The sequence below is a fragment of the Mytilus californianus genome, unplaced genomic scaffold (genome assembly GCF_021869535.1).
Source record: "Mytilus californianus isolate M0D057914Y unplaced genomic scaffold, xbMytCali1.0.p SCAF_16, whole genome shotgun sequence".
NCBI lineage: Eukaryota > Metazoa > Mollusca > Bivalvia > Mytilida > Mytilidae > Mytilus > Mytilus californianus.
The window spans coordinates 1,112,193-1,139,460 of record NW_026262648.1 but is presented as its reverse complement, the minus strand read 5'-3'; the positions used below and the strand labels follow the sequence as shown (position 1 = coordinate 1,139,460).

Sequence of the window (27,268 nt, the reverse complement as noted above, 5' to 3'; positions counted from 1 at the left end):
ACTCTTTTTGTGATGAAACCAAGCAAACGCCTTTTCGATACAGGTTAAAAAATTGAGAAGAATTCGGTTTCTGTAGTATTCAGGTATTTATAAATATCAATGAGAAACGTATTGACATGTATTAAAAGTCATATGTGATTCTAATGCAGTTACTGATAACGCGTCGCCAGTAAACTCAATTTGCGAACATCAAATCATCAATTGATGCCCGCAAATTGTCAAATGCGATACAGTTATCTCCTAAGTGCATGGTACGATCAACATCACGCTTATGTGCATTGGTGAGATTTCGTCTATATTGCAATTTTATAATTCAAGTGTTATAAAAAAAAAGATTCAAGATGTGTTAAAATAACTAGAGAATATCATATGGCTTTTTCAATATCACATCCGTATCAACCCGAGACACCAATATAATCCCAAGAGCTCTGCTCGAGGGATTATATTGGTTGAGGGTTGATACGGTGTGTGATATTGAAAAAGCCTTATCATATACACTTTATTATATACATATATCCCTCACGTAGATGTTTTTTTGTGACATGACGTCTTACAGATAAGGAGGTTTGAAATGACGTCATACAGATTATAGGTTTGACATTACGTCATACAGATTAGGGGTTTGATAAAGCCTTTGCAACAGTGACTGCAATCGATGACGTGACGTCATACATATTAAAGGTGTGATAAAGCCTTTGCAACCGTGCTGATATCGATATCATCACGGGTGGCTGATACAGCACGCTTGCCAATGATTGTATTGCACATACAATTTATCTGTATTTACTACTAAGTATATAATAAAATGAAATAAACGCACTAACCTTTGTATAAGTGTATCCTCAGTATGGTAAAAAATGTCGAAATCGAAAATTCCAGTATCGTTTGAAATAAGATTCTTGTCACAAAACGGCGCTCTGGTTACTGTTTCAATTATAACGGCTGGTTCTTTGTCTAGTCCAGCTTTGGTTTTGTTAAATTGACATCGGATTTCCTTTGTCATAAATATTAAAATTATAGAAATATAAATACAAATTTTCCCCATGTTTCCTGTCTTGAGATATAAATGTAAGCGTGTATTTCTTGTAACAACTGTGTAAAGGGGTACTAAATGGGTATGTTTCTAAATTTTCGTCCCGTACTGAAATTACATTGACAATTTTAAAGAAGATATACTGACAATTATTCTCAAATTCTATTTATAAAAAAATTACAAAATATCAAATTTGTACGTTTAAGAAAAACATTCTATGCGATAATGGATGTTAGTTTGAAATCATATGTAAAACGCTTCCATGATAAATCAACTAATATCTTGTAAATAACATGAATATATAGCTTGGTCGTGTATTACAACTTGCCCAGGGTAGAAAATTTCTAGAATACGCTGTTCTATGTTAGTATTTGTTTAACATTAAACATAGGGATAAACGTTCTTCCTTGGTTAGCTAAAGTTTTGTAATCCGAACAGTTTATTTTTTGGAATGTAAGTTCATCTGTTTTGTTTTTGGTTTTTTTTTTAAGCTCCGATCTTTTTTTTTCTTGTAATGAAACATGCTGTCGATGATGGTGCAGTCAATGTAGTTAAATGTCTTTCTGATAATTTAAGATTTTTTTATTCTAAAAACACGGTTATCTAATCCCACCAAATTCTTTAATTGCCTGTCCCAAGTCTAGAGACTGTAGTTCAATGGTTGTCATGGGTTACTGTCTGTCATATTTGTTGTTTGTTATTTGTTTTAGTTGTTTTAAATCCAGCCGTTGGTTTTCTCGTTTGGATTGTTTCACATTTTGTCATATCAAGGCTTTAAAGCTGACTATATGTTATGGGATTGCTAATTGTTGAAGGTCGTACGGTGGTCTATAGTTGCTTATACCATGTCATTTGGACTCTGATGGATATTTGTCGTATTGACAATCAAATCCCATCATCATTTGTTTATATTGGTTCGGAACTACCGGTGGTTACAATGTTTATGTTGGTTTTCAGGGGCAATTATAATTATCAGCCCTTTCTCTCGTTATAGCCATATTTATATTATTCTTGATTTGTTCTTTTTTCTGGATATGCATGCACTGTCACAGATACCTATAGACTGTATTATTTCCCCTTTTTATGCTTGGGGAATTTCATTCTGTCAGTTTTATCACATGTTTTGGTAATAATAAACGTTAAATTTTGTGAATTATCAGTGTAATACCATCTTCGCTAGCCAAGAGTTACGATCCACTTTCCTCCTCTGGATCGTAACCTTTGGCTAGCGAAGATGGTGTAATACTAGAGTTAGTTAATTATGTACATGTATGTACTCTTTTGTACTTTTTAAAAAAATTCAAATACTAACTTTCCGAGTGCGTTAGATCTGACAATAGACCTTTTTTACTTACCAATCATGAGCCCTTGTCATGCAAGATACATCTACATCATACTACAATTGTTAATAAATGATAGTTCTTATAAAACATGTGAGAATTGAAATTTTCAATGAAATCACACAATAACATTAAATATTCATCATGAGCAATATAGGATGTTATGGTAATAGTATTAAGTGTGTGGTGAAATTAGATCGATTTTATAAAAAAAAAGATAGATATAAAATATATGTCATAGGGAAATAATAAAACAAGTTACATAGTTTTTTTATTATCAAAAGTTTCGAGATACATAAATCTATACTATTACATATTCGGAAGATCTTGGTATATCTGTAAGGTAATACTTAGATAAAGAGATATATATAATGACACCCTATATTACATAGTCAAGATAGTAACAGAGGTTAAAACATTTTTAAACTATTCGCCTATCTTAACTTAGTCATTGACTGGTCACTGACACTTGTATTGGTCTAAGTTTCCCTAATAACACGAATATCGTATAAAGCATTGATGAAACATGAATGTTCCTTGTACTTTTTCAAAATCAAATGATGGTTTACTCCTATAAATAGGTCATGAAGCAATTAGGGTCTGCTAAAAAATCTTTCCCCTTTTTGCTAATTTTTCATGGCTCGTTTTCTTTCAACCTTATGTACAAAGGGATACAAAAAGGACTCTTTCTCATCGCATATTTAATTACAGAGTAAATTAGAAAACACGCTTTTATAAGTAAACACTTACTGTGACTTAAAATACAAAACTTCGATTTATGGTAGGGGAAACATTGAAAGCATGCATATCATTGTGCGGCAATGTAGCAAAAGGCGTTGTTGGTGAAGTTAGGCACAGAAAACAACATTTCAAAAAATTTAAAAACACAAACTTCCGTTAACATGATTAATATTATTTTCGCATGTATTTAGTTAACTTTTTTAAAAGTTAAGCTAAGCTATATTCAATATAGTGCATATCACCCCTTCCGACTGTGAGGTTCGAACTCGTGATTTGTCTCGCTAGTTGTCCGTAAATTCACATTAGCGTTGGGCTACAAGGACAATGCTGGGGACAATGATTAATGAAAAGCTTGAAATTCATTTTTAAATCTAGTGTTCAATAAAAATTATTGAAGGAAATTGGCCAGCTTCGAATCGGTGATGAAGTTTTAATATGATGCAAATTCCTTAATTTTAACCAAAAATAGAACATACATAGTCTACATTAGTTTTTCTTTATATATATAACTGTATCATGTCTATTATCATTTCAAAAATGTGATTTCAACATATGTCATGACGATAAATTAAGTGACAGTCCAAAATGCTTCCATTCGAATTCAAAACCAAGTAACACACATATAACGTATATAAATTATATCAAATCATTCCTGCAGCTGTCCGCATTTAAGTATAAGATTCAAATTGATCGTTTAACTTTTATGGCGAACTATTTGTTCAGAAATGTAATAGGGTTTTTTGCAGCATGTAGAAGACACATAATGGACGAATGCTTTTTTATTTTCTTTTTCATTCTTTTGTTGTTTTTTTAATACTTTTTTCCAATATATAGCAATACTTTCCTGATACCGCCATGTCTTGTCAATTCTTTCTTAGTTTACATCTCAAATGTTTTTTTGTCTTTCATTTTACACGATGGAAAGCAAATAATAAGAGTATATCTATCGAACGAAAATGGATAAAATGAAGAAAGCAATCTTTAATATTAAAATTATTGTTAAATGAGATCGAGGACTCATACACAGATCATATTTTTATTAAAAGAAATTATTTTTTTGAATTCGGCTATAGTGTTTTCCCGCTGTTCATAATAATCTCTAAACCGGAATTTGACTAAAATATCTATACCGCATGATCAAATTGATTTTTTGCTTTCGAAAAAAGAAATAATACACCACTAGTACTTCTACAACGGAAAACATTTAGCCAGCTTAATTTGTCAATTATTTGTTTGAAAACAAAAGGAATGTATATATACGAAATCATGTAAAAGTTTTAAAAGTTTTAATTAACGGTTCGTTTTCCAACTTACTATACCTTACCATATAGAGATAGATACATTTTCACAGGAAAAGTGTGTCTTCGATGTCCATGTATCGTGTATAGTCTAAAGATCCCATGCGCACTGAAAAATGACACGAATATTATCAGCATGCAAAGTTTATAAGGGAGCTACCATTTGATTTTTATGGGGGGGGGGGGGGGGGGGGGGGGCTAGAATGAAATTTGAAAAAAATAGGCAGGACAGGAGTTTTGAGTAAAAAAAAGGCAGGATGAGACACTTTGCCAAAAAAAAAAGGGCAGGATGACAATTTATGTAAAAAAAGTCAGGATAAACAAAAAAAAAAACAAAAAAACAGGACCGAATAGAGTGAAAAATAAAAAGGCAGGACAGAGATTACAACTAAAAAAAAATGCAGGACAAAAATTTTCATCCTAGCCCCCCACCCCCAAAAAAGTCAAATGGCCGCTCCCTAATTACAAAAATATAGATGAATTTGGCATACTGCGTAAGCCCTTTTGTTGCTTTCAAATGTTTAGGTCCGAGTGTTCTTGGTTATGAAAGTAATTTAAATCCATAAAAAAACGCTTCTGATGCATGAAACTTATAAAGTGGTTTATTTCATTTAAGAACCATGTGATTGGCTGTGGAAATCTTAAAGAAAAGAGTTTGATTTAGTCACCTCAACAAGTATTGATTTAAGTGCTTATATAGAGTAGGGTGCTCATTTTCGCCATAACTTTCCATGTTTTCTGCAGTTTAGGTTCAGACTTTTAAGTTTTTGAAGTATACTGATATTTTTACATGAAGATAACATCAAAAGCAAAATATTCTTAGCTTGAAAACGTGTTTCTCTGACAAAAATTCATCTTAAAAATTAGATTAAAGGCTATTTGAAATTTTCTGATGTTTTCTCATAGGGGGATACATATTCGCCGTTTTTACACATCTATTTAAAACCAAATAACTGCAGCTTTAAACAATATTTATCAAATCAATTTCATTATAGATGAATAGCAGACATTTCAAAGGTGTAAAGAACTGAAATTTAGGGCAATCGGTCTAAGAATTACTAAGAAATACTTCTTTGAAATCTTTTTTTTCATTCAGGAAATTGGCCGAAAATCGTTGTCCGTTTTTCGGTCCTTTGCGGTAAGTGCCGAAATTTTTTCTAAGTTTAAAAAATAATCATATTTGTTATAAAAATATAATTTACCGGCATATTTCTTCCATTTCAGCAATCCTTTGAAGTTTCTACACCTCAAAATCATAAAACGGCGAAAGTGTGTCCCCGGCGAGTATGTGCGCCCCAATCTAGTGTTTTTTACCTATGCTTTACTGTAGTTGATATACTGACAGTGTTCTTACTTGCCACTTGCAAAATTAATCGTAATTAACCTTATTGTGCATGCATTGTATTTTTATTAGGTATTTTGGTTGACAGCTCTACAAAGCTTTTGTTACTTAAAATTTATATGTACTGACTTTAAATAGGATGGAATTTGAAAAAAAAGGCAGGACAGGAGTTTTGAGTATAAAAAAAAGGCAGGATGAGCAACTTTGCAAAAAACTTGAAAGGCAGGATGACAATTTATGTAAAAAAAATCAGGATAAACTAATAAAAAAGGGCAGGACCGAATAGGGTGAAAAATAAAAAGGCAGGAAGGAGATTACAAATAAAAAAAATGCAGGACCAAATTTTTCATCCTAGAAATCAAATGATAGCTCCCTTATAGATGGATATCCAAACGCACCCATAGTTACAAAACGGAAGTTAACAAGGGGAATAACCAGTAGGAGGAAATTGCAAGTATTTCACAACATTTAGAAATTTATCTATTTTTGAATTGATTGTTTAATTTTGCTATTAATAAACAACTAAAACATATAAGAGCTACCTCATACGTGCAGTGTTTCAATTCAAACCGAAACTGATAAAACGTACTGGAAATACAAACTAAAGAATCTCATTTACAAGTTACAGTTAGCTAAATAATTATTTCGTCTAAAATAGAAATCGCTTATACTAGAAATAAAAACTTCATGGAAGGACCTGTAATTGTTTTCAGTTACAGACACAGCAATACCATTCCCAAGCCCATGGAAGAACAGACAACATTGATAAACCAGACGAAAATGGACAGTGTACCGAAGCCATCGCCCTGGGGCAAACCTCCACAACAATCAACTCCAATACCAAGCTGCCTACAAGATGTAATGAATGAACAGTTGAGTGAAGAATTTATTGGAAAGGAACAGAAAAATGTGTTTGACACTTTTGAAAGGTATATATTATAGTAAAAATGAAATTTCTAGTCCAAATACTTATGACGTCTAGGAAGGCTATTTTTGAGTTTTGCTGTTAACCCTCCCAAAGCAGAAGGCGTCCCAAAAATAAATATCAAAAAGCTCTACAAAACTTCATAATTATTTGGACTTATCAATTTCATGCATGACATTCATGACATTTTCAAGTTGAAAAAAATGTTTAAGCAAATATCATGAATATTCAAGAATTGTACAATTATACAATAGAGTTACAAATGTATTTACACTTGTATGCAAATTGGTCTACTATTACATAAAATCACACAAGTTCCCGTAAAATTTGACATCACAATAAAAAATTTGACGTCACAATTAAAAAGTGATTGTTGCGTGACGTCCGAAGGTTATTCAGAGCAGATCTAGGGTCATTCAGAGACAAAATTCAGCTAAATGCCAGATGTGTAAATGTGAGCCAAAATTTGTTCCTGTGAAAAAAGTTCCAGTGCAATAAGTATCACAGGAAATATATTCTGGGAGAACTTTTTTCACAGATAGTTTCTAAATAATTTGTTCCATCTCTATAAAATAAGTTCCACAATTTACCTGGTGAAAAAAATTCTGGGTTCCTAATACATGTACCTAGTGAAATAAGTTCTGGGTTTGTGAGATTTTTTCCTTACCTGGTGAAATATGTTCCACTGGTTATACAAGTTATCGTTTATGCTGAGTATCATTATCAGTGAGTTTAAAGTTTTCATTCAAGTACATTATAAAAACATGTATTATATTGATAATGTAAGAAAGAAAAAGTGTAAACATCCAATATGGATCCTGTGGAGTATAGCAAAATGTTAAATTACATTCTTGATAAAAAAAAACTACCCAAATGACATTAATGAGACAGAAAAGAATGAAAGAGAAGAATAAGAAAAATCATTCAGAATTTTTCTATAGATCAATCATTTATTTATGAATATCATGAATGTTGCAATTAAACATATGTTACTTCATCTCAGAGTTTGTAGAAAAATGAAATAGTGTGTATTAAATATTTATCACAGTTGTTAATCTTAGTTGTGCATTTTTTTTTTAATCAAATTATCTACGTACAATATATATGCTGACTTAGTTTGAATTTCTAAATGATTTACTTTATTTTAAATGTTCTTGTGTTGTTTAAAGACTTCAATGATGAGTATTTTAAATTTGTCAGGTACAACTATAGAATGTTTTGCTTGATATAAAGTTAATGCATCATGTTAATCTATAATACCTAGAACTTATTTCACATTTAGTAAAAAAATTAGTTCCGTAACAAATTTCACAGTGCTGGAACATATTTCCTTATAATATATATTCCAGGTATAAATTTTTTGTGATATAAATTCCGCTGGAGCATATTTCCTATGGAGAAAATGTCATGTCGGAACAATTTTTTTTTTACAACAATACGCTTATCAAGTCTGACTAATCAGATCAGTCTGTATGTTTTAATTTCCAAGCATTATATGTACAAATTTATCAAATAAACAGAATAAGCCAACATAACTGGTCATGACTGTACTTACAATGACTTAGGGGTAACTAAATTTGGAGATATATATGTTTTCTCAGCTTTGAATATTATACATGTACATGTATCATCAGTAAATCATGATTTTATCGATCATACATTTGTTCAAACATGACTAACAACCAACAATTTCTTTCATTCTTTTGTCGATTATTATGTGAAATCAAAAATATGTTATAGCTAAAATAAAAAAAAACATAAATGATACAAAGATTTTATTTATGCATAAAATGTAACAGCCTGGTTAACATTGCAATTATTCAACCTCAATATGATCATTTTTGATTAAGAACATAGTATTTTAGTGTATTAACAAGACCCAACCACATTAATTTTGCATCATTATCAATTGTTGATGATTGGCTATATAACAAATGCTGATTTCTATGTTTGCTCTAAAATCTGAACAACATCATGATTTTAAGTAAAACATACAAAAAATATCTCTGCACAGTATCCCAATCATGAACAGAAAAATAAGACAACCTATGCTATCAGAGACTTACTTTGGAAAGTAATGTCTGGTGGAGAGTTGTTTCATTTACAATCATACCACATCTTCTTATTCTAATATTGAAAGTACAAAATGTAGACTATTAACATAGATGTATTCATTTACATTGTAGTTTTGGAATATTTCAAAGGTCATACATGTAGGCGTCTATTTTTGATTAGCTGCATTTTTTATCAATTTAATTTCAGTGAGAACAAGGGAGTGGATATTGATACATTAATGGCTGTCGCTGGTGCTGATGAAACTGCTGACGATGAACTTATGGCTAGGATGTTACAGCTGGAATATGATAAACAGAACGATGAGGAATTGTTAGCAAAGGAAAAACTCTTGAATAAACATCATAAAGGTTAAAAAATTTTGATCATTTAACGAAATGTTATCATCTTCAATTAATAGCAGGCCTCAGTGTTCGAGTAGTCTAAGTAGTTCAACTAGTGTATTACTAACCTGTCAACACTGAGATTGTGAGTTTGAACCCAGCACAAAGCAGGTTGCTCGACTCCAAACTTAATTGACAAGGATTGTCATTTTTCCTGCTGAAGGTCATGTTTTCTCCGAGCACTCCTGCTTCTTCCACCAATAAAAACTGACTGCCTCAAAACAGCCAATAGTGCTGAAAGTGGCAATCAATCAATTAATAGCAATCACCTGATTTCAGTTAGAGTGAGTTTTCTGCTGAATTGCTATGTGCACTGTATACTACAAGGCTGCTACACATATACATGTAAGGATACTTGGTAGACATATTAATAAGAATTACATGAATAAGTAAAGAAAATATGTTTACAAGTAAGATCATGACATGGGAGACAGCTACACTTTGCATTTGATACAGTGCTATTTGTTTAAGACTAAATCCATAGATACAGAAAGACGACTTCAAACTAGAATCTATTACAAATCTGATAATTTCAAGTTTCCAATTGTCAACTTCCCATTTCTCAGCACAAAAACATACTTTTTTCATAGTCCTGACAAAGCATGTAATACATACCACTATAGTTCATAGTGGTTCACAAATGATTTTCATTATGATATTGAATGTTTGTAATTTATGTTGTGTGGTCAGTTTTAATAACCAATAATTTGAAAGTTTAAATCATATAAACTTAAGTCTTCAAATATTTAAACTTCTATTTTTAGTTTCTATCTCATTTGAGAACTACAGAAGTGTACACCCAGCATACAGAGATGATGAAGATAAAGAAGAAGAGGATGATGACTACCAACCACCAAAATCACCATGGGGTATGTCAAGGGGAGATAACTCTAACATGATTTAAGATTGACTTTCTAATTTGCATAAAAACATTTGGTAGAAAGGGTTTGACTTTTTCCACTTTTCCACATGTACACCTAAACAGCCATACTTAAAAATGAGATAGATACACAAATTGCATCATTTTTTCCCAGCCATCTCACCACCTCACAACCTCTGGTTTCATGGTAGCATGCTTTCAGTGCATCAAGTGGTGACAGAAGTAGGATTAGTCCATGGTTGAGTCAAACCAAATACTTTAAACTTAAATTTTCATCTTCTCTTAATCAACAAATATGTACATGTACTAATTATATATAGTTATTGCATCATTAATGGTGAAAATTGTCAGAAGATTTTTATATTGCACTAGGTTCCACCCCTTGAATGTATAGAAAAGCCAGAAAAACTGTTTAAAACATACATTTGTCACTGATGACATTGATAATTTGAAGTAGAATAGAGAATGGGAACGGGGAATGTGTCAAAGACAAGAACTCAACCAAACATATATTTGCCATATTTGCAGTAGTGCAATATAGTAGAATATACATGTAGCACACTAACTTTTGGTTAAGTTCTGTGGTAAATATTACTGTGGGTTCAATTATTTTTATGGGTACCGATTTTTGTGGATATTCACACATGTTAACATATTACAAATAAAATATCAGTGGAATTTTCAAAGGGTGTGAAGTCTTTTTTCAAACACATGCATCTATTTTTCAGACAAGAAATCACCATCATTTAAAAAGAACGGAACAACTGGTAGTGGTAAAAATATCATAACAAAACATGACAAGGTTATATGTGGACGAAAAAATGCTTCTAAATTGATGGATGTAAGTTTATTTGGTAGTCCATGTTTCAACATCTGCGAACATTTATTTCGTCATCTGATAATTTTCCCATTTTGCAAAATAGATGCCTGTTGATAGATTTGTTGATTCTTTTAAGGCCACTTTTATTTATTTAGCTCCCCTTGTATTTTGGATTCCATACTAATACCTTTGATAGAAAAAAATAAGGAGATGTGGTAAGATTGCCAATGAGAGATATAAGCATTTATAGGCCATGTACAGCCTTCAATAATGAGAAAAACCAATATTGTATAGTCAGCTATAAGAGGCCCTGACATGGAAACTGCTGTGCATATATATAGTGGTCAGTCATTAAATGTCAGGTATATTTGAAGACTCCTAAATATGTTTTAAATAATTTGTGAAGGTTTGTAGTCAGAATAACAAAATATGACCATTACTACAAAAAGGGTACCTCTAATTTTGAAATCAATTGATTTTCTGACATAAGTAAATTGAATTTAACCTCCTTAGATTTAAATACTAGAGTTGGTTTCACAAAAAAACTTATCGTAAGTCGTGAACAATTCAGTATAATTACAGTCAATCTTAGTCGTAAGTTTTTTTGTGAAACAGACCCCTGCAAACTAAATAAGAAAAACCAAACTACTTGTAAATACTTATAGTTATCAATTCAAGTACTGTAGATACTAAATTGAGAATGGAAATAGGGAATATTTCAAAGAGATAACAACCCGGACAAAGAGCAGTTAACAGCTGAAGGCCACCAATGGGTCTTCAACGCAGCGAGAAAATCCCCCACCAGGAGGTGATCCTCAGCTGGCCCCTAAATAAAAATGTGTACTAGTTCAGTGAAGATGGACGTCATGCTAAACTCCAAAACATATAAATGAACTAAATTTAAAAAACATACAAGACTAACAAAGGCCAGATGGCTATTTTGGGAGTACACTTATTGATTTTGGAAGTTGTATCTATAATTTGAAGGCAATATTTAGCATTATGGTAAGAAAATCTTAAGTCAAACAAAGTATTGAGAAAAAACTTGATAAATTAGAATTTTTCAAGTAAATCAGAATTTAAACATACATAGCAAATACATCAAAATGATAGTTTTCCAAAGGAATGGTCCCATTTCTATATGTAAAAAGAAACTTAAGTGAATCCCTCTAAGTAACTCAGTCTGTGATAAGTAAAACAATGTTTGGGCTAGTGTAAATTATAAAAAAATTAGGAAGACATGTATTAATATTTTCTTGAAATGAGCTTTTGGCCTAGTAGGATTGAAGTGTTTGCCACAGACTGCAACCTCCATCTTGGTGCAAACATGTATACTGATGATAATTTTACTATTTTCAGTTTCCCCCAGAGTTCCATTCTGGTGATGGGGAAAGTATGGACATGCAGCTCAGTAATAAAATTTACAATAAACTGAAACGTCATTCAGATGCAGAAAATAAACGACATCAAAAACTACACGAGAAGAAGGAACACTCAACTGCAGTAAGTATGGTTTGGGACAAGGACAAAGTTATGTTATGTTGCAATCATTTCGCATTTTACCGGTAATTGGATCGCCAATATCTTGGAATTTTGAATACAGACAAAATATGTATTCATTAAACTTATGTTTGGCATGGAAAAAGATGGCATAAAACAGTAAAAAAATTCGTTTTGTACTAAATGGAAACCCAATAAATATTTTGTTAAGGAACTTTCATTGGACAAAGTAATGGATAATGAAAAATAAAATTACATACACTAGTAAAAAGAGGCGGAAGATACCAAAGGTATATTCAAACTTATAAGTAAATAACAAACTGACAACGCCATGGCAAAAAAAACCAACAAAAAGACAAACAACAGTATGTGTACAAAACACGGCATAGAAAAATAAAGACTGTCACTGAGAAACAGGAACCCCGCCAAAACTGGCTCTGGAAGGGTTAGCAGATCCTGCTTCACAAGTGATACCCAATGTGTTACTCCTATAAAATATGTTGACAAGTTATATAAAGTAATGTATGTATCTTTTTTTCAGGGACAAGTAATGGATGCAAGGACAAGATTGATTTTGTATAAACTAGTAAACAATGGAGTATTAGACTCTATTAGTGGTAGTATCAGTACAGGGAAAGAGTCGGTTGTATTCCATGCTTATGGTGGAGAGTAAGTTAACATTATCGTATTGCAACATACTATTCTCTAAAATCATAACTAAAGGCTAGCACACAATATTAGTGCACTTAAGAAATAGGGTAACCACTATAAAAGCCATTTTAAAGACCTGCCTACACCCACCCATAGTGGCAAATTCAAGTTGCCTTCCTTGGGTCTCACACATGTTCATATATATATATATATATATATATATATATAAGTGCCTATAAATAGCAGCACATGACATACAAATCTATGGGAGTGTGGATTAATCAGTACAGAGATTAATTCAATTACACAAATAAAATTATAGATTGCCTAACAATGTAATTTTAACACACTATTTAGTATGTAAATATAAGAATGTTTAAAATATTTACAAAATGATGAAAATAAACGCAATATTTCGCTAGACTAACTAGCTTTATCAAGCGTGCATCTATCCAGGTGAAATCGGATGTAGATGATAAGAAACTTTTGCAGCTCAATGTATATGTTGCACTTGAATTTAGCTGCCTTGAAAATAATACATAATTTGGATGAAGTTCAAGATTTTTACAAAATTGGTAGTTGAAGTTAGCAACGTCCATTGGCCAATATTACAGGATAAAAAGGACGATGCTGTGTACTAAATTATTCTTTATCTTTCCTGTATCTTTTCTCATCTTTTTCGTTAAGACCATCAGGTTCTAAAGTGTGGAGTTGGTGGATCCAAAAATTTTCTCTTCTCCTTCTCGCCGTGGTGTCCCACTCGGTGTTGACTTCTATGATTTGGAAGGTAACATTATCAAAAGAATGTTTCGTTGAACGAAGATGTCTTGTGAGAGGACAGTTTTTGTTTGTTTTGTACCATGAACGATGGTTATTGAGCCGAATATTAAATTTGTCCATTGTTTCTCCCACATACTGAATGCCACATGTGTCACATGTTAATATATAAATTGAGTTCTCCGTTTTACAGTTGGAATTTGAGTAGATGGTATAATTTTGTTTAGTAACGGAGCTGATGAAAGAACTGCTTGTAAAATTGTAATTTTACAAGCAGTTCTTTCATCAGCTCCGTTACTAAACAAAATTATACCATCTACTCAAATTCCAACTGTAAAACGGAGAACTCAATTTATATATTAACATGTGACACATGTGGCATTCAGTATGTGGGAGAAACAATGGACAAATTTAATATTCGGCTCAATAACCATCGTTCATGGTACAAAACAAACAAAAACTGTCCTCTCACAAGACATCTTCGTTCAACGAAACATTCTTTTGATAATGTTACCTTCCAAATCATAGAAGTCAACACCGAGTGGGACACCACGGCGAGAAGGAGAAGAGAAAATTTTTGGATCCACCAACTCCACACTTTAGAACCTGATGGTCTTAACGAAAAAGATGAGAAAAGATACAGGAAAGATAAAGAATAATTTAGTACACAGCATCGTCCTTTTTATCCTGTAATATTGGCCAATGGACGTTGCTAACTTCAACTACCAATTTTGTAAAAATCTTGAACTTCATCCAAATTATGTATTATTTTCAAGGCAGCTAAATTCAAGTGCAACATATACATTGAGCTGCAAAAGTTTCTTATCATCTACATCCGATTTCACCTGGATAGATGCACGCTTGATAAAGCTAGTTAGTCTAGCGAAATATTGCGTTTATTTTCATCATTTTGTAAATATTTTAAACATTCTTATATTTACATACTAAATAGTGTGTTAAAATTACATTGTTAGGCAATCTATATATATATATATATATATATATACCATGCAAAATATATATTTTCAAAAAAATAATTCCTGTGTTTTGTTTCTGCCAACATGTTTAAGGATCTGTAGGTGAACAAATAGTTTTATTTTTCAGAAAGTTTGAACTGGTTTGTGGAAGAGAAACAGTCTTACCTTAATAGTGCTTCTTCAAAACATATGCACTAAAAAAGTCAGGTTTCTTAGCTGAAATGCTAGCATTTGTTCTCAGAATTTTGCCCCAAACTGTGAAAAAGAGTTGTCTCCCTTACACCATACATCATTTTTCTGCATGCTGTATGTTTGTTGTAAATAATTATGAAGAATAATTTTGAAATATAATATTTTCAGACTGAATGGTGAGACGCTGCCAAAGGAATGTGCACTAAAGGTATATAAGACAACACTGAATGAATTTAAAAACAGAGGAAAGTATGTCGATGGTGATCACAGATTTTCAAGAGATGATTATAAGAAACAAAATCCACGGAAAATAATCAGAATCTGGGGAGAGAAAGAAACAGCAAATCTTAATAGGTGAGATTGATATATTAAGGAATTCAAAAAAGAAAATGCAATTATGGATGTGAACTCCAGTCATATTAACTCAATTTGTTTAGAATGTTTTAAATTAAAACAATGATTTTGTTTTGTGAAAATTTGTCTACCATAACTATAAAAATCTGTACAATTTTTAGATTGTATACTCATTGCTGAATGTTGTAACCTTAGAAAAAATGAATAATAAACAATTATGTCAGTCTTGTCCTTTTGCTTTTGTTTCAATACATGATCCAAGAAAAATTAACCCAACAGGGGTTCAAATTAGCGGTGGTCAGAGGTCCGCGACCTTCAATTTTTGAAGTCGGACTCTTGTTTTGGTTACAAGCTACGCCGGACGGACCTTCGGTTTGAAAGAAAATAAAATAAACTTTGCCGACCTTTTTAAACTAAAATTTCCAAACAATCTCAAAATTTATTTTCATCATTATTATTCATGACAGCGATGTTCATTTTGTTCAACCGCTACCTTTATACCGAAAATTGCCAACTAATAATGTGTAAATCCGAGTAAAATCGTATCTGACTGACAAAACAACATTGAAAAACATTGGATGCCATAAACCGGAAATGAAGAAAATAACAAAAAACGGATGCGATTCCGGAGCGGATAAGGGTAATTCCGGGTTTGCCGATCAAATACAATGAAAAAATGATAATCCCAGGCAGTTGACAAAATACATGTATGATGATAAAATATAAACACTAGAATTGAAAACCAAAAGATATATTGAAAAGAAAGAAAAAGTAGGAAATATTTTTTTACAGAAACTCAAAATTACTTTTAGTTCATAAATTTTCATCTCAAAATCCAAAAAAATGTGACAGTAATTTTCTTTATCATTAATAAATATTGATATTACATGTAGATTTTTGTATAGTGTAAACGTAATACTACAATTCCAAGAGGTAATGTCTTCTCAATTTTAAAGGACCAGTAAGTTTCTTATCTTATTTTCACAGAGGAACTTCTGCATTATAATAGTGCAACTAGATATGATACACTTAAACCAGAGACATATTTATACATGTATATACGTCTCTGCTTAAACAGCTTTGAATTTGAACTGTTTTATAAAATGGTATAAGTGGTAATGAATTACCAATAGTTGAGACAACACACCCACCCATGGTGACACCCTCCTCAATAACAACAAAAAAAGATTATCTGAATTTATGATATACAAGACAATTACAATTGTTATTAAATATTTTATACAACAGTGACTTTGACAATGAAACAAGTTGACCTAACACCAACAGCACATTAATTTTGTTACTTGTATCTTACTATGTTAGGAAATATTTCAAGTAAAAGTCGGACCTGGAATTTAGGTTGTGGACCTTTCAGTTTGGAGTGTCAAAGGTCCTGGACCTTCCAATACCAAATGTTAATTTGAACCCCTGCCCAATTTACTGCATTTATGACACAGTCCTGAGGAATGCCCAGAGCTGAAAACTTAATAGTTAAAGTTAAGGATGTTCGCTACTCTGTTTCAAAATAACAAGCTTTTTAAAAGACTGTTATAAATTAGTTGTATATTAATAAAGGAACTATAAAAGCAGAAAAAAATGAAGGGTCTGTGTGCTTGTTTTCAAGATATAAGCTACTGAAAATTTGGCGGGAAATGATTCTCTCTAGATTTTTCATACATTTAACATTGACACCTTTTTTTTGAAAAACGATGAAAAAATAACAAGGATTTTATTATAAGATTTCAAAGATGACATTTTAAACTATATGTAATCAAATTATAGAAAGAAAAGTAGGGTTTAGTTGGCAAAATTTTTAATGGCACTACATGGATAAAATCAGAAGATTCAGAATATCTGGCAAAAATTCAAAAGCAAGAGGAGCGAACATCCTTAAAAATACATTAGGAGCAATATAACCCAATTCATTCCAATATCAGACATATAGTAGTGTCTCCCAAATTACATGAGAGAACTGGTTTGATATAATCAGGGCTGTTCAAGAAGTAAATTTTAAAGGAGGGAAAGCTGTAAGAAGGAATTTTTATTTTACGCTTAAAATTTATATTGAATACTTCCAATAATTATTTGTCTTTCTTAAATAATCAACACCCATTGTTTTAATAGAAGTGCATTCCAACCCCCAAAAAGAAAAGTTCTGGGACAGCCCTAAGATGAATGTGTTGCAAATTTAGTTATTTTATCAAGTTTTGAATAATTATCTTAAAATTTATTCATGTTTGTATTTCCAGAATGAAGAAATTTGGAGTTCCCTGTCCACATGTCCAAGTGTTAAAGAAACATGTCTTAGTAATGAGTTTTATAGGAAAGGATATGCAACCAGCACCCAAACTAAAAAATGTCAAACTCTCAACACAAGATATGCAGGATGCATTTGAACAGACAATAAAGGTAGCTTTAATCCTAAGGTTACCAAAAACTGAATTTTAGGGAGGGAGTTGGATAGTCTAAGTAGTTCATCAACAGTGAAGTTGCAAGTTTGAACCTCACTAATGGCAAGGTGCATTCAACTCTAATATTTATTGACAAGGATCGTCAGTTTCCCTGCCAAAGAAAGATGTTTCTATAGTAAAATTCATGTCTGAAAATTATTTGTGACGAAAGTTAAAAAGTGATTTGTTCATATTCACAAAAGCTTGTTATAATCTCATGCTTACTTGCCCTCAATTTTTTATGCCCCCACCGTAGCGGAGAGGCATTAAGTTTTACCCTTGTCCGTCCGTACGTCCCAAAGTTGGTTTCCGTTCTCTAACTTTAGTTTGCCTCAACCAAATGGTATGAAACTTATACACAATGCTTATTACCACAAAACACAGATCAAGTTTGAATTTTGGTGGCGTCACTTTAACCGTTCTAGAGTTATGGCCCTTTACAAAAGGAAAAATTGCTGAATTTTTGGTTCCGGTCTCTAACTTTAGTTTGCCTCAACCAAATGTTATGAAACTTATACCCAATACTTATTACCACAAAACTTAGATCAAGTACAAATTTGGGTAGTGTCACTTTTACCTTTCTTCAGTTATGTCCCTTTATAACTTTATATGATATGCAAGCAGGGGGCATCATGTGTGTCCCATGGTCACATTCCCCATTTATTATACGACCGCAAAAAAATTTTGCGATCGTATATTGGTATGACGTTGGCGTTGTCGTCGTCCGAAGACACATTGGTTTTCACACTCTAACTTTAGTTTAAGTGAATGGATCTCTATGAAATTTTACCATAAGGTACATTACCACGTTATGGTACCAACAGTTAAGGAATTAGGGGCCAAAAATAAGCATTGTTGTAACTTCCAGACATAACTTGTGTGTTAGTTTATGGATCTCTCTGACATTGTTCCACAAGGTTCCATATCACAAAGGGAATGCTGGGATTGATTTTAGGGGTAATTGCCTCAAAATTTTAGGAATTAGGGGTCAAAAAACGGGCAAAAAACAAGCATTTTTATATGGACAAATACTTTAGTACAAAACATAATTTAAAGCAGTGTACGGGAGATAAATCAAATACATCATTTGAATTACCTCCCTTACACTGCTTTTAAATTATGTATAAAGTAATGGTTAATGAACAATTAAGACAATTTAAAACAGTGTAAGGGAGGTAATCCACATACAATGTTTTGATTACTTCCCTTACACTGCTTTTAAATTATGTTTAAAGAAATGCATTATTATAAAGGAAGACCAGTAAAAATATCTGCAAATGTTGCATCTTTTTTTTTTACAAAAAAATCCATATGAAAGATTTGACACCATATTTTAAATTCTATTATAAAATAGATTAAGTTAGCACTATGGTAAATTTAAATGGGTAATTATGGTTGCAAATTCATTGGAAATTTGAATTGAGATTATGACCATATCTTGAGGGAAAGAATTTTTTGGGGGAAAAAGGGGAGGGGGTTAAAAAGTAATTGTGGGGGTCAATTTTTTCTCATTTCAGATTTCAGAAATTAAAAAGAATTATTCTTCAAATATTATTTTTTTTTTCAAATTTCAAATATTGAAAAATTTCAAGAAGTAATCTTTAATTGCACAGTATGGCACATTAGATTTGTAAAATCTTTGACCACATTTATTTATTTGTTATGCCAATTCTGACCGTGTATTTAGATTTTTAATTTTGGGTCCAGTTTTCAAATTGGTCTACATTAAGGTCCAAAGGGTCCAAAATTAAACTTAGTTTGATTTTAACAAAAATTGAATATATGGGGTTCTTTGATATGCTGAATCTAAACATGTATTTAGATTTTTGATTTTGGGCCCAGTTTTCAAGTTGGTTAATATTGAGGTCAAAAGGGTCCAAAATTAAACTTTGTTTTATTTCATCAAAAATTGAATTATTGGGGTTCTTTGATATGCCAAATCTAACCGTGTATTTAGATTTTTAATTTTGGGTCCAGTTTTCGAATTGGTCTGCATTAAGGTCCAAAGGGTCCAAAATTAAACTTAGTTTGATTTTAACAAAAATTGAATATATGGGGTTCTTTGATATGCTGAGTCTAAACATGTGTTTAGATTTTTGATTATGGGCCCAGTTTTCAAGTTGGTCCAATTTGATGTCCAAAATTAAACTTTATTTGATTTCAACAAAAATTGAATATATGGGGTTCTTTGATATGCTGAATCTAACCATGTATTTTGATTTTTTGGCCCTTTATCAAATTGTTCCACATTGAGGTCAAAAGGGTCCAAAATTAAACTTTGTTTGATTTCATCAAAAATTGAATTCTTTGGATTCTTTGATATGCTGAATCTAACCATGTATTAAGATTTTGGATATTGGACCATAATAGGTAAATTAAAATTTTTTAAGTTCTTAGACCACATTCATTCTGTGTCAGAAACCTATGCTGTGTTAAATATTTAATCACAATCCATATTCAGAGCTGTATCAAGCTTGAATGTTGTGTCCATACTTGCCACAACTGTTCAGGGTTCGACCTCTGCGGTCGTATCAAGCTGCGCCCAGCGGAGCATTTTATTTTTCAAATGTCAAACAAAAAATTGTTATAAAATCAAATCATAGAGAACACATCAGTTATTAGTTGAATATGATTTCAGATAATGAAGACCATGCATAGAGACTGTAAACTAGTGCATGCTGATCTTAGTGAATTTAACATTTTATGGTATGAGGATAAAATATGGATCATAGATGTTAGCCAGGCTGTAGAAGTAATGCATCCTGCTGCGTTAGAATTCCTGTTTAGAGACTGTAAAACTATGACATCTGTAAGTTTTAACATATACAGTGTTCCCGCCTGCCCTAAATAGAAGGGCGGCCCGCCCTTGGTGCCCTTACCCCCGCCCTTCTGCCCACCAAAGTAAAAGAATGCACCCCTCTGCCTTTTCAAAAAAATAAAATTTCCAAATTTCATGCCTACCGGCGTTTGCGGTAAAATTGTTACCTGATTGTGTAACACTAATTAACTGACAATGGGATTAAGTTCAATACCTAATGCTTTGGCAGTTTTATCACCTTTGTTAATGATTGTCTACTGCTAATTAGTGGATTTAAGATAATTGAACAAATACTAGATATTTAATATAGAATAAAAATTGAAATGTCCACATGTTATCCATTTGTAATGTTTATGTACAGCATGTACACCTGAAAAAATTTATTTCAGTAGGCATAACATAAAAAATAGAATTTTAAACAATTTTAAAGGCATACATAGTTTTGACTTAATTGGTAAAAAATGTTTTGTTTCATAACCATGAGTATGAAATTTAAAGAATCAAAGAAATTTGTACTTTGAACATACATGTAACAAGATTCACTTCCTGTTTTACTTCTTGTATTTTATAATCCTCCTGACATAGGAGCACTCAACAAGTTTATTTTTAACAATGATGGAGAAAAAAGTAACTGTTTATACCTTCTGCAATATATTATTGCATCAATATAATATGATCATCTCCTGTCTCACCTGTTATATTTATAAAACTCCTTACTGAGGAGCACTTTGGTGTGCACTTAAAAATACTTTTTTGTAACAATTCAAATGATAATAAATAACTCTCAATAACATATATATATATATATACTATATGTTTGAACAAGTAATTTAAATGTAGATAATTTAATTACATTAAACATTCAATTTTGCATGTATAACTCCATCTTTCAAAACTACTTGTTTATTTTTATACGACCGCAAAAAAATTTTTGTGGTCGTATATTGGTATGACGTTGGCGTCGTCGTCGTCGTTGTCTGAAGACACATTAGTTTTCGCACTCTAACTTTAGTTTAAGTGAATGGATCTCAATGAAATTTTACCATACGGTTCAATAACACAAAAGGAAGGTAGGGATTGATTTTGGGGGTTATGGTACCAACAGTTAAGGAATTAGGGGCCAAAAAGTGGCCAAATATAAGCATTTTTGTAACTTCCAGACATAACTTGTGTGTAAGTGTATGGATCTCTCTGACATTGTACCACAAGGTTCAATATCACAAAGGGAATGCTAGGATTGATTTTGGGGGTAATTGCCTCCAAATTTTAGGAATTAGGGGCCAAAAAGGGCAAAAAACAAGCATTTTTCTAGTTTCATGACAATAACTTGTGTGTAAGTCTATGGATCTCTCTGACATTGTATCACAAGGTTCCATATCACAAAGGGAATGCTGGGATTGATTTTGGGGGTAATTTCCTCAAAATTTTAGGAATTAGGGGCCAAAAAAGGGGCAAAAAACAAGCATTTTTCTAGTTTCAGGACAATAACTTGTGTGTAAGTGTATGGATCTTTATGAAATGTACTGCAAGGTTCCATATCACAAAGGGAAAGCTGGAATTGAGTTTGGGGGTAATTGCCCAAAACATTTAGGAAAAAGGGGCCAAAAATAAGCATTGTTCTAGTTTCCAGACAATAACTTGTGTTCAAGTGTATGGATCTCTCTGAAATTGTACTGCAAGGTACCATACCACAAAGGGAAGGCTTGGATTGATTTTGGGGGTAATTGCCCTAAACGTTTAGGAATTTGGGGCCAAAAGGGGCCAAAAAACAAGCATTTTTCTAGTTTCCAGACAATAACTTGTGTTCAAGTGTATGGATCTCTCTGAAATTGTACTGCAAGGTACCATACCACAAAGGGAAGGCTGGGATTGAGTTTGGGGGTGATGAATCATAAGGGGGTTCAACAAATTTTGGGGGGGATTTTTTTTCCTTTTTTTTCTTTAAAATTTTCCATTTTAAATTGGTTATTTCTGATTTATATTTAAAAGCAAATAATAATGATATGGTTTGAATAGGTAAATTAAATTTTTTTAAGTTCTTAGACCACATTAATTCTGTGTCAGAAACCTATGCTGTGTCAAATATTTAATTACAATCCAAATTCAGTGCTGTATCAAGCTTGAATGTTGTGTCCATACTTGCCCCAACTGTTCAGGGTTCGACCTCTGCGGTCGTATCAAGCTGCGCCCCAGCGGAGCATTTTATTATCGACTGGTATAAGTTATAAAACATTGAAATTTCTGATGATTATATTTTTCTTACCAAATGTACAAGTTTGTTTAGATTAACATCAAAATGATATGCTTTGCTTCATGGTATGATAATTTGATAAAAAAAAAAATTCTTACTGGAACCAATATCAAGAACACATTAATTTCTGAATATGGTTTAAATATAATGTTCTCCAGCTGAGCCTAGCAATATTCAAGGTAATTTATACACTGTCCAACAGTGCCCTTAAAATCTGGGTTATAACGCTAAAGTGCCCTTTCAGACAACTAGCACCCTTCCGCCCTGAGAAAAATATTCTTTCTAGAATTTTCATACATTTAACATTGGCACCTTTTTTCTTTGAAAAACGATGAAAAATTACTTTGATTTTATAAGATTTAGAAAAATGGCTTTTTAAACTGTATGAAATAAAATTATGAAAAGAAAATTTAAAGTAAAGGTTAGTGGGCAAAATTTTTATTGGCACTACATGGATAAAACCAGAGGACAAGAGAAGTGAACATCCTTAAAATGTTTCAAGTGCCAAGTCCCTTGTTGAATATTAAATTTTGGGTTTAACTATTGAAATCCACAAAAATTAGTATTCAATGAATAATCATGAATTATTAGTAAAACTGAAATCATAGAATCAAAGCAATAATTGATTTCAACACTTCTGCCCCTAGTGTATATGATTAAGTCTCACTATATTTGTGAAGTTGTTAATATCATTCATACCTTCTTTTTTGCTAGTTTTTCCAAAGCAGAGATGTGCATGGAGTTCCTACACCAGAAGAGTTATTTAATGACATTACCGGTCTAGACATTCCGGGAGAAGGTCTAGAATTTGTTGCTCAAGTACAGAGGTTCCAAAAGGAGAAAAATGAAGAACTTCTTGCTCATCAAATGACACTAACAAAAGAATATGCATTTGACTATTTTTTTGAAAAATCTCAAAAAGAACGTGCTGCTGCTTTAGACAAATTAGGGATATCTGATGATGAGGATGAGGATGAGGTTGTAGAGGAGGAACCTGAGGAGGAAGAGGAGGGGCCTATTGAGGGAGAAGATAAAAACGAAAGTCAAGATTGAAATCTTGAAGGAAATGAATAGTTGTGGAATCAGACAAAACAATTAACGACAAGAATGTCTAATGATTCAGAGCTTGTACAGGCCCAAGAAAGCCACACAAGTTCTTATATTCAGTTAAAGCTTTAATAGTAAAAAATTAGAAGTGGTGTTGGGAATCATATGATGAGAAGTTTGTGGGCCTCATATATTCAACTTGTCCAAGATACTTGGAAGAAAAGTACAACAAAGTAAATAAATTAAAAAAATATCATTTGATTGCATCAGGGCTGTTCCAAAATTAAAACCAGAAAGGGGCACTTGTGTTTGGACCCTAAACAACCACAACAGAAAATTTTCTTTTTTCTTATAATTCTTACAACCATTTTTTTATGGTTGAGCCTCCTGGAGTGTTTAGTTCAAGGTTTAAAGATAAACACATTCCAGATTCAAAATTGTATTGAATGGGTACCTAATTTAGTGGTTGGGGGGAACCAGGATATCCATGAAAACTGGTACCCTACAAACAATAAACTTTTACAGTCTGTCATTTTTAATATTATAAAACATTTTATCATAGCATTAGAAGTTTGTCTGTGTCCCAGACATGTCTGTCCATTAATCATATCATGTTGAAGAAGTGCATCTTGTTAACTTCAAATCATATGGTAGCTGACAGCTGATAAAATCGGTATTTGGAAATGTAGGATTTTTATTTAAGTGTCACGACATAAGCTCATGGTTTTACTTTGATGTTTTAACCTTGGATGTTCCTCAAAAAGTGTTAAGAGATATTAAAAGGTGGGTATTTTTCAATAAACCACCAATACATAGTATATTTTTGATGTGCAGTAAGTGTTTATGTATAGAGTGATTCATTTAAACCTTCACGCTAGTATATGATAATATACAGTGCCACCCATCTTTTTGGGAATTCTTTACATATTTGAGAAGCAGATAGTTATTTGGAGATTTTATGATATTTACTTTGTTTGGTAGTATTGGCCATATAATTGACTAAATTTAAGCCTGAGCTCGCATGAACCATGAAAAAGTAAGGGTTAATATTATGAAAGTATTTGGGCTACCTAGTCAGATAAACTGTGGCTGGTCATAAAGTATTTAGATTCATATAACAAAATGCACCAAAAACAGTGGATTAGAAAGTCAGGGGTTGTCGATTGTTGCTTTATATCATATTTGTTTTTCGTTTTTTGTTTTGTATATAAATCAGGCTGTAAGTTTTCTTGTTTGGATTGTTTTACACTTGTCATTTAGGGGCCTAATATAGCTTGATAAGCGGTATTGGTTTTGCTAATTGTTGAAGGTTGTACAGAGACCTATAGTTGTTAACTTCTACATCATTTGGTCTCTTGGTGGAGTGTTGTCTCCTTGACAATCACACCGCATTCGTATTTCTATATTTAGGATGTTTGTGATGTCAATTTCAATCATTCATTGCTTATTGAGTATTTTGACATTGAACTTAAACACAAAGCCAAAAAAGAACATCATTTTAAAAAAAGTGTTAGATGAATTGTTTAGTAGAAACTCACATAGATAGTGAAAACGATCAGTAAAGGCAAACTAAATTTTCTTTTTGTTTGATTTCTGCTATTTCCAGGTGCTTTGTATTTTGCAATCTAACTACTTTGTTTTTAAGTACAATAGTTGGATTCAGTCAAATAAATTGCATATTATAGATTTGTCTAATACTTCCTGCATGATATGAGGTTAAATGATACAAAAACCCACACAAATTTGAACTATAATAGTTTACTTACAAATTCTGTAATTGACCTTGTAATTAGAGATCCATTTGTATCAATTGTTTCCCTTGGGAAAGAAATAAACTTTCACTGACAATGAAGAGCTAGCAGGAAGAGCAAATTTATCTGTGTGAAAAGGTTTTTCAAATCTTTTAACTGCATTTAATCTTTTGTTAAGCTTAAAACTTTTGATATCAATACTTATTTCTTATTGAAAATTGGTTAAGACAGCTATATATATATTTGCGTGGGCCCATTTTGTCTAGTGAAAGACCAGTTTACAATTGCCAAAGGGTTTTCAAAGTGTGTAATAACAGATTTAAATTTATAATTGACAAATAGAATTTTGCATGTTGTCTAATAAAGGGTTGTCTTTGCATCATTACAGCAAAATGACTTGAGTGTGTAGGTAAAGGTAATATCTTTAGTTAGCTTGCTTGCTAGCTGAACCGTGAATTCATTATTAGGTTAGGTATACTACCCTCCTTAAAGAGTAGACTAGTCCGACAGATAGAAGTCATTTTGCTGTAAGACTCATTTACACTTATACTCTTTGGTGTAAATAATGACATTTCAAATCAAAATAGTTTGTACATTAATTGTTAATACATAGACCATCTAGACTTTTAAAATGAATATTTAATTATTTATCTTGATTATATATGTCAAGTAAGTCAATCTTTGGTGGTGTTGGTTCAAAACTGCTACAAGAATATTTCTTTTATTTATTAAGGTGGTACCAAACACCTTGACTAAAAATAATTTGGCTCGTTTAATTTTCATAAAATTTTGACAAAATATTTACTTTGACCCTTTAACAAAAATATAAAAATTTCTAAAAACTTGAACCACACATTTTATCAGAAAAATTTCATAGGATATATAGTAGTTTGACAAACACTAGTTTTGATCATAGAGAAGCTTAATATTTCCTTAACAATAGAATGTGATTAAAACGTTCAGCTGATTTTTATAGAGTTATCTCCCTGTAGCATTATGTACCATCTTAATTAAATTTTTATGAAGTTGATGCTACATGATAGTTAGATTTTACATGATCATAGTAAATAGATCTTTGTAAAGGCACAGAAAAAATATGTTGTGTCTTTTGTACCTAGAAATATGAAGGGTTGTTAAGATGTTTTTGTTTAAACAGTATAATGTTATGATATGCATGTTATATAATTATAATATTTGAAGCAATCATCTTTTAAACATTTTGTCCTAGTCTCCAAGGTATATTAAATGAATAATTATTAAATACTTGGGGATAAATTAAGGTGTTATAAACAATGTTTTATTTATAAGATTTGGGCATCAATTGATAAAAATAGTTTTATAAGTGAGGTTTCTCAAGAGATACAGCATTAGTTATTAACCAGAAAGAGAATTATTAAAAAAAAAAAAAATGCAATATTTTTACAGACAAATCGTGATGGTTTTAGTAAAAATAATTAAATTGATTCTGTTGATGATTTATTTCTGATAGTGACACAATACCAAAACTGAAAACAGTTGTGTGTGCTTTCTTTCTCTGAGACAGCAAACACAACAAAAAATAAATATACAAATGCAATGAAAACAATGTATTTAATTGAAACTTGTAATAAATGTTACTAAATTATTTATGATATTGTTTATGATTAATAAAATAGTATTTCTGAT

At 31.7% G+C, this 27,268-nt stretch overlaps 2 protein-coding genes across 5 annotated transcripts in view; one reads left to right on the top strand and one right to left on the bottom strand.

The window, feature by feature from the left end:
- Window positions 1–1,093, bottom strand: part of LOC127726049 (peptidyl-prolyl cis-trans isomerase FKBP7-like) — a 30,210-nt gene extending 29,117 nt beyond the window's left edge. Inside the window, exon 1 of the mRNA XM_052233377.1 lies at window positions 825–1,093. Coding sequence (XP_052089337.1) covers window positions 825–1,045 — 221 coding nt within the window. The 5' untranslated portion in view covers window positions 1,046–1,093. The remainder of the gene's footprint in view (window positions 1–824) is intronic.
- Window positions 12–27,268, top strand: LOC127726047 (serine/threonine-protein kinase RIO3-like). 4 transcript variants are annotated; one of them, XM_052233376.1, is made up of 11 exons: window positions 12–83; window positions 6,468–6,683; window positions 8,942–9,102; window positions 9,900–10,004; window positions 10,744–10,856; window positions 12,195–12,338; window positions 12,877–13,004; window positions 15,101–15,286; window positions 17,536–17,695; window positions 20,375–20,545; window positions 23,520–27,268. In XM_052233376.1, exons 2-11 carry the CDS (start codon window positions 6,499–6,501, stop codon window positions 23,856–23,858), a joined length of 1,692 nt encoding a protein of 563 aa, XP_052089336.1. In that variant the 5' UTR covers window positions 12–83; window positions 6,468–6,498; the 3' UTR covers window positions 23,859–27,268. The 4 variants fall into 4 exon arrangements, with proteins under 4 accessions (XP_052089336.1, XP_052089334.1, XP_052089335.1 ...); XM_052233374.1 differs by lacking the exon at window positions 12–83 and adding an exon at window positions 6,086–6,204; XM_052233375.1 differs by lacking the exon at window positions 12–83 and adding an exon at window positions 6,166–6,208.

What these genes read in the sequence shown, in the direction of transcription:
- LOC127726047 (XM_052233373.1), top strand. Translation starts at nt 6,442, where the DNA reads ATGGAAGGACCTGTAATTGTTTTCAGTTACAGACACAGCAATACCATT. An exon ending in AGAAGGAACACTCAACTGCA is followed by an intron (nt 12,339 to 12,876) that starts GTAAGTATGGTT and finishes TCTTTTTTTCAG; the next exon opens with GGACAAGTAATGGATGCAAG. An exon ending in TTCCATGCTTATGGTGGAGA is followed by an intron (nt 13,005 to 15,100) that starts GTAAGTTAACAT and finishes TAATATTTTCAG; the next exon opens with ACTGAATGGTGAGACGCTGC.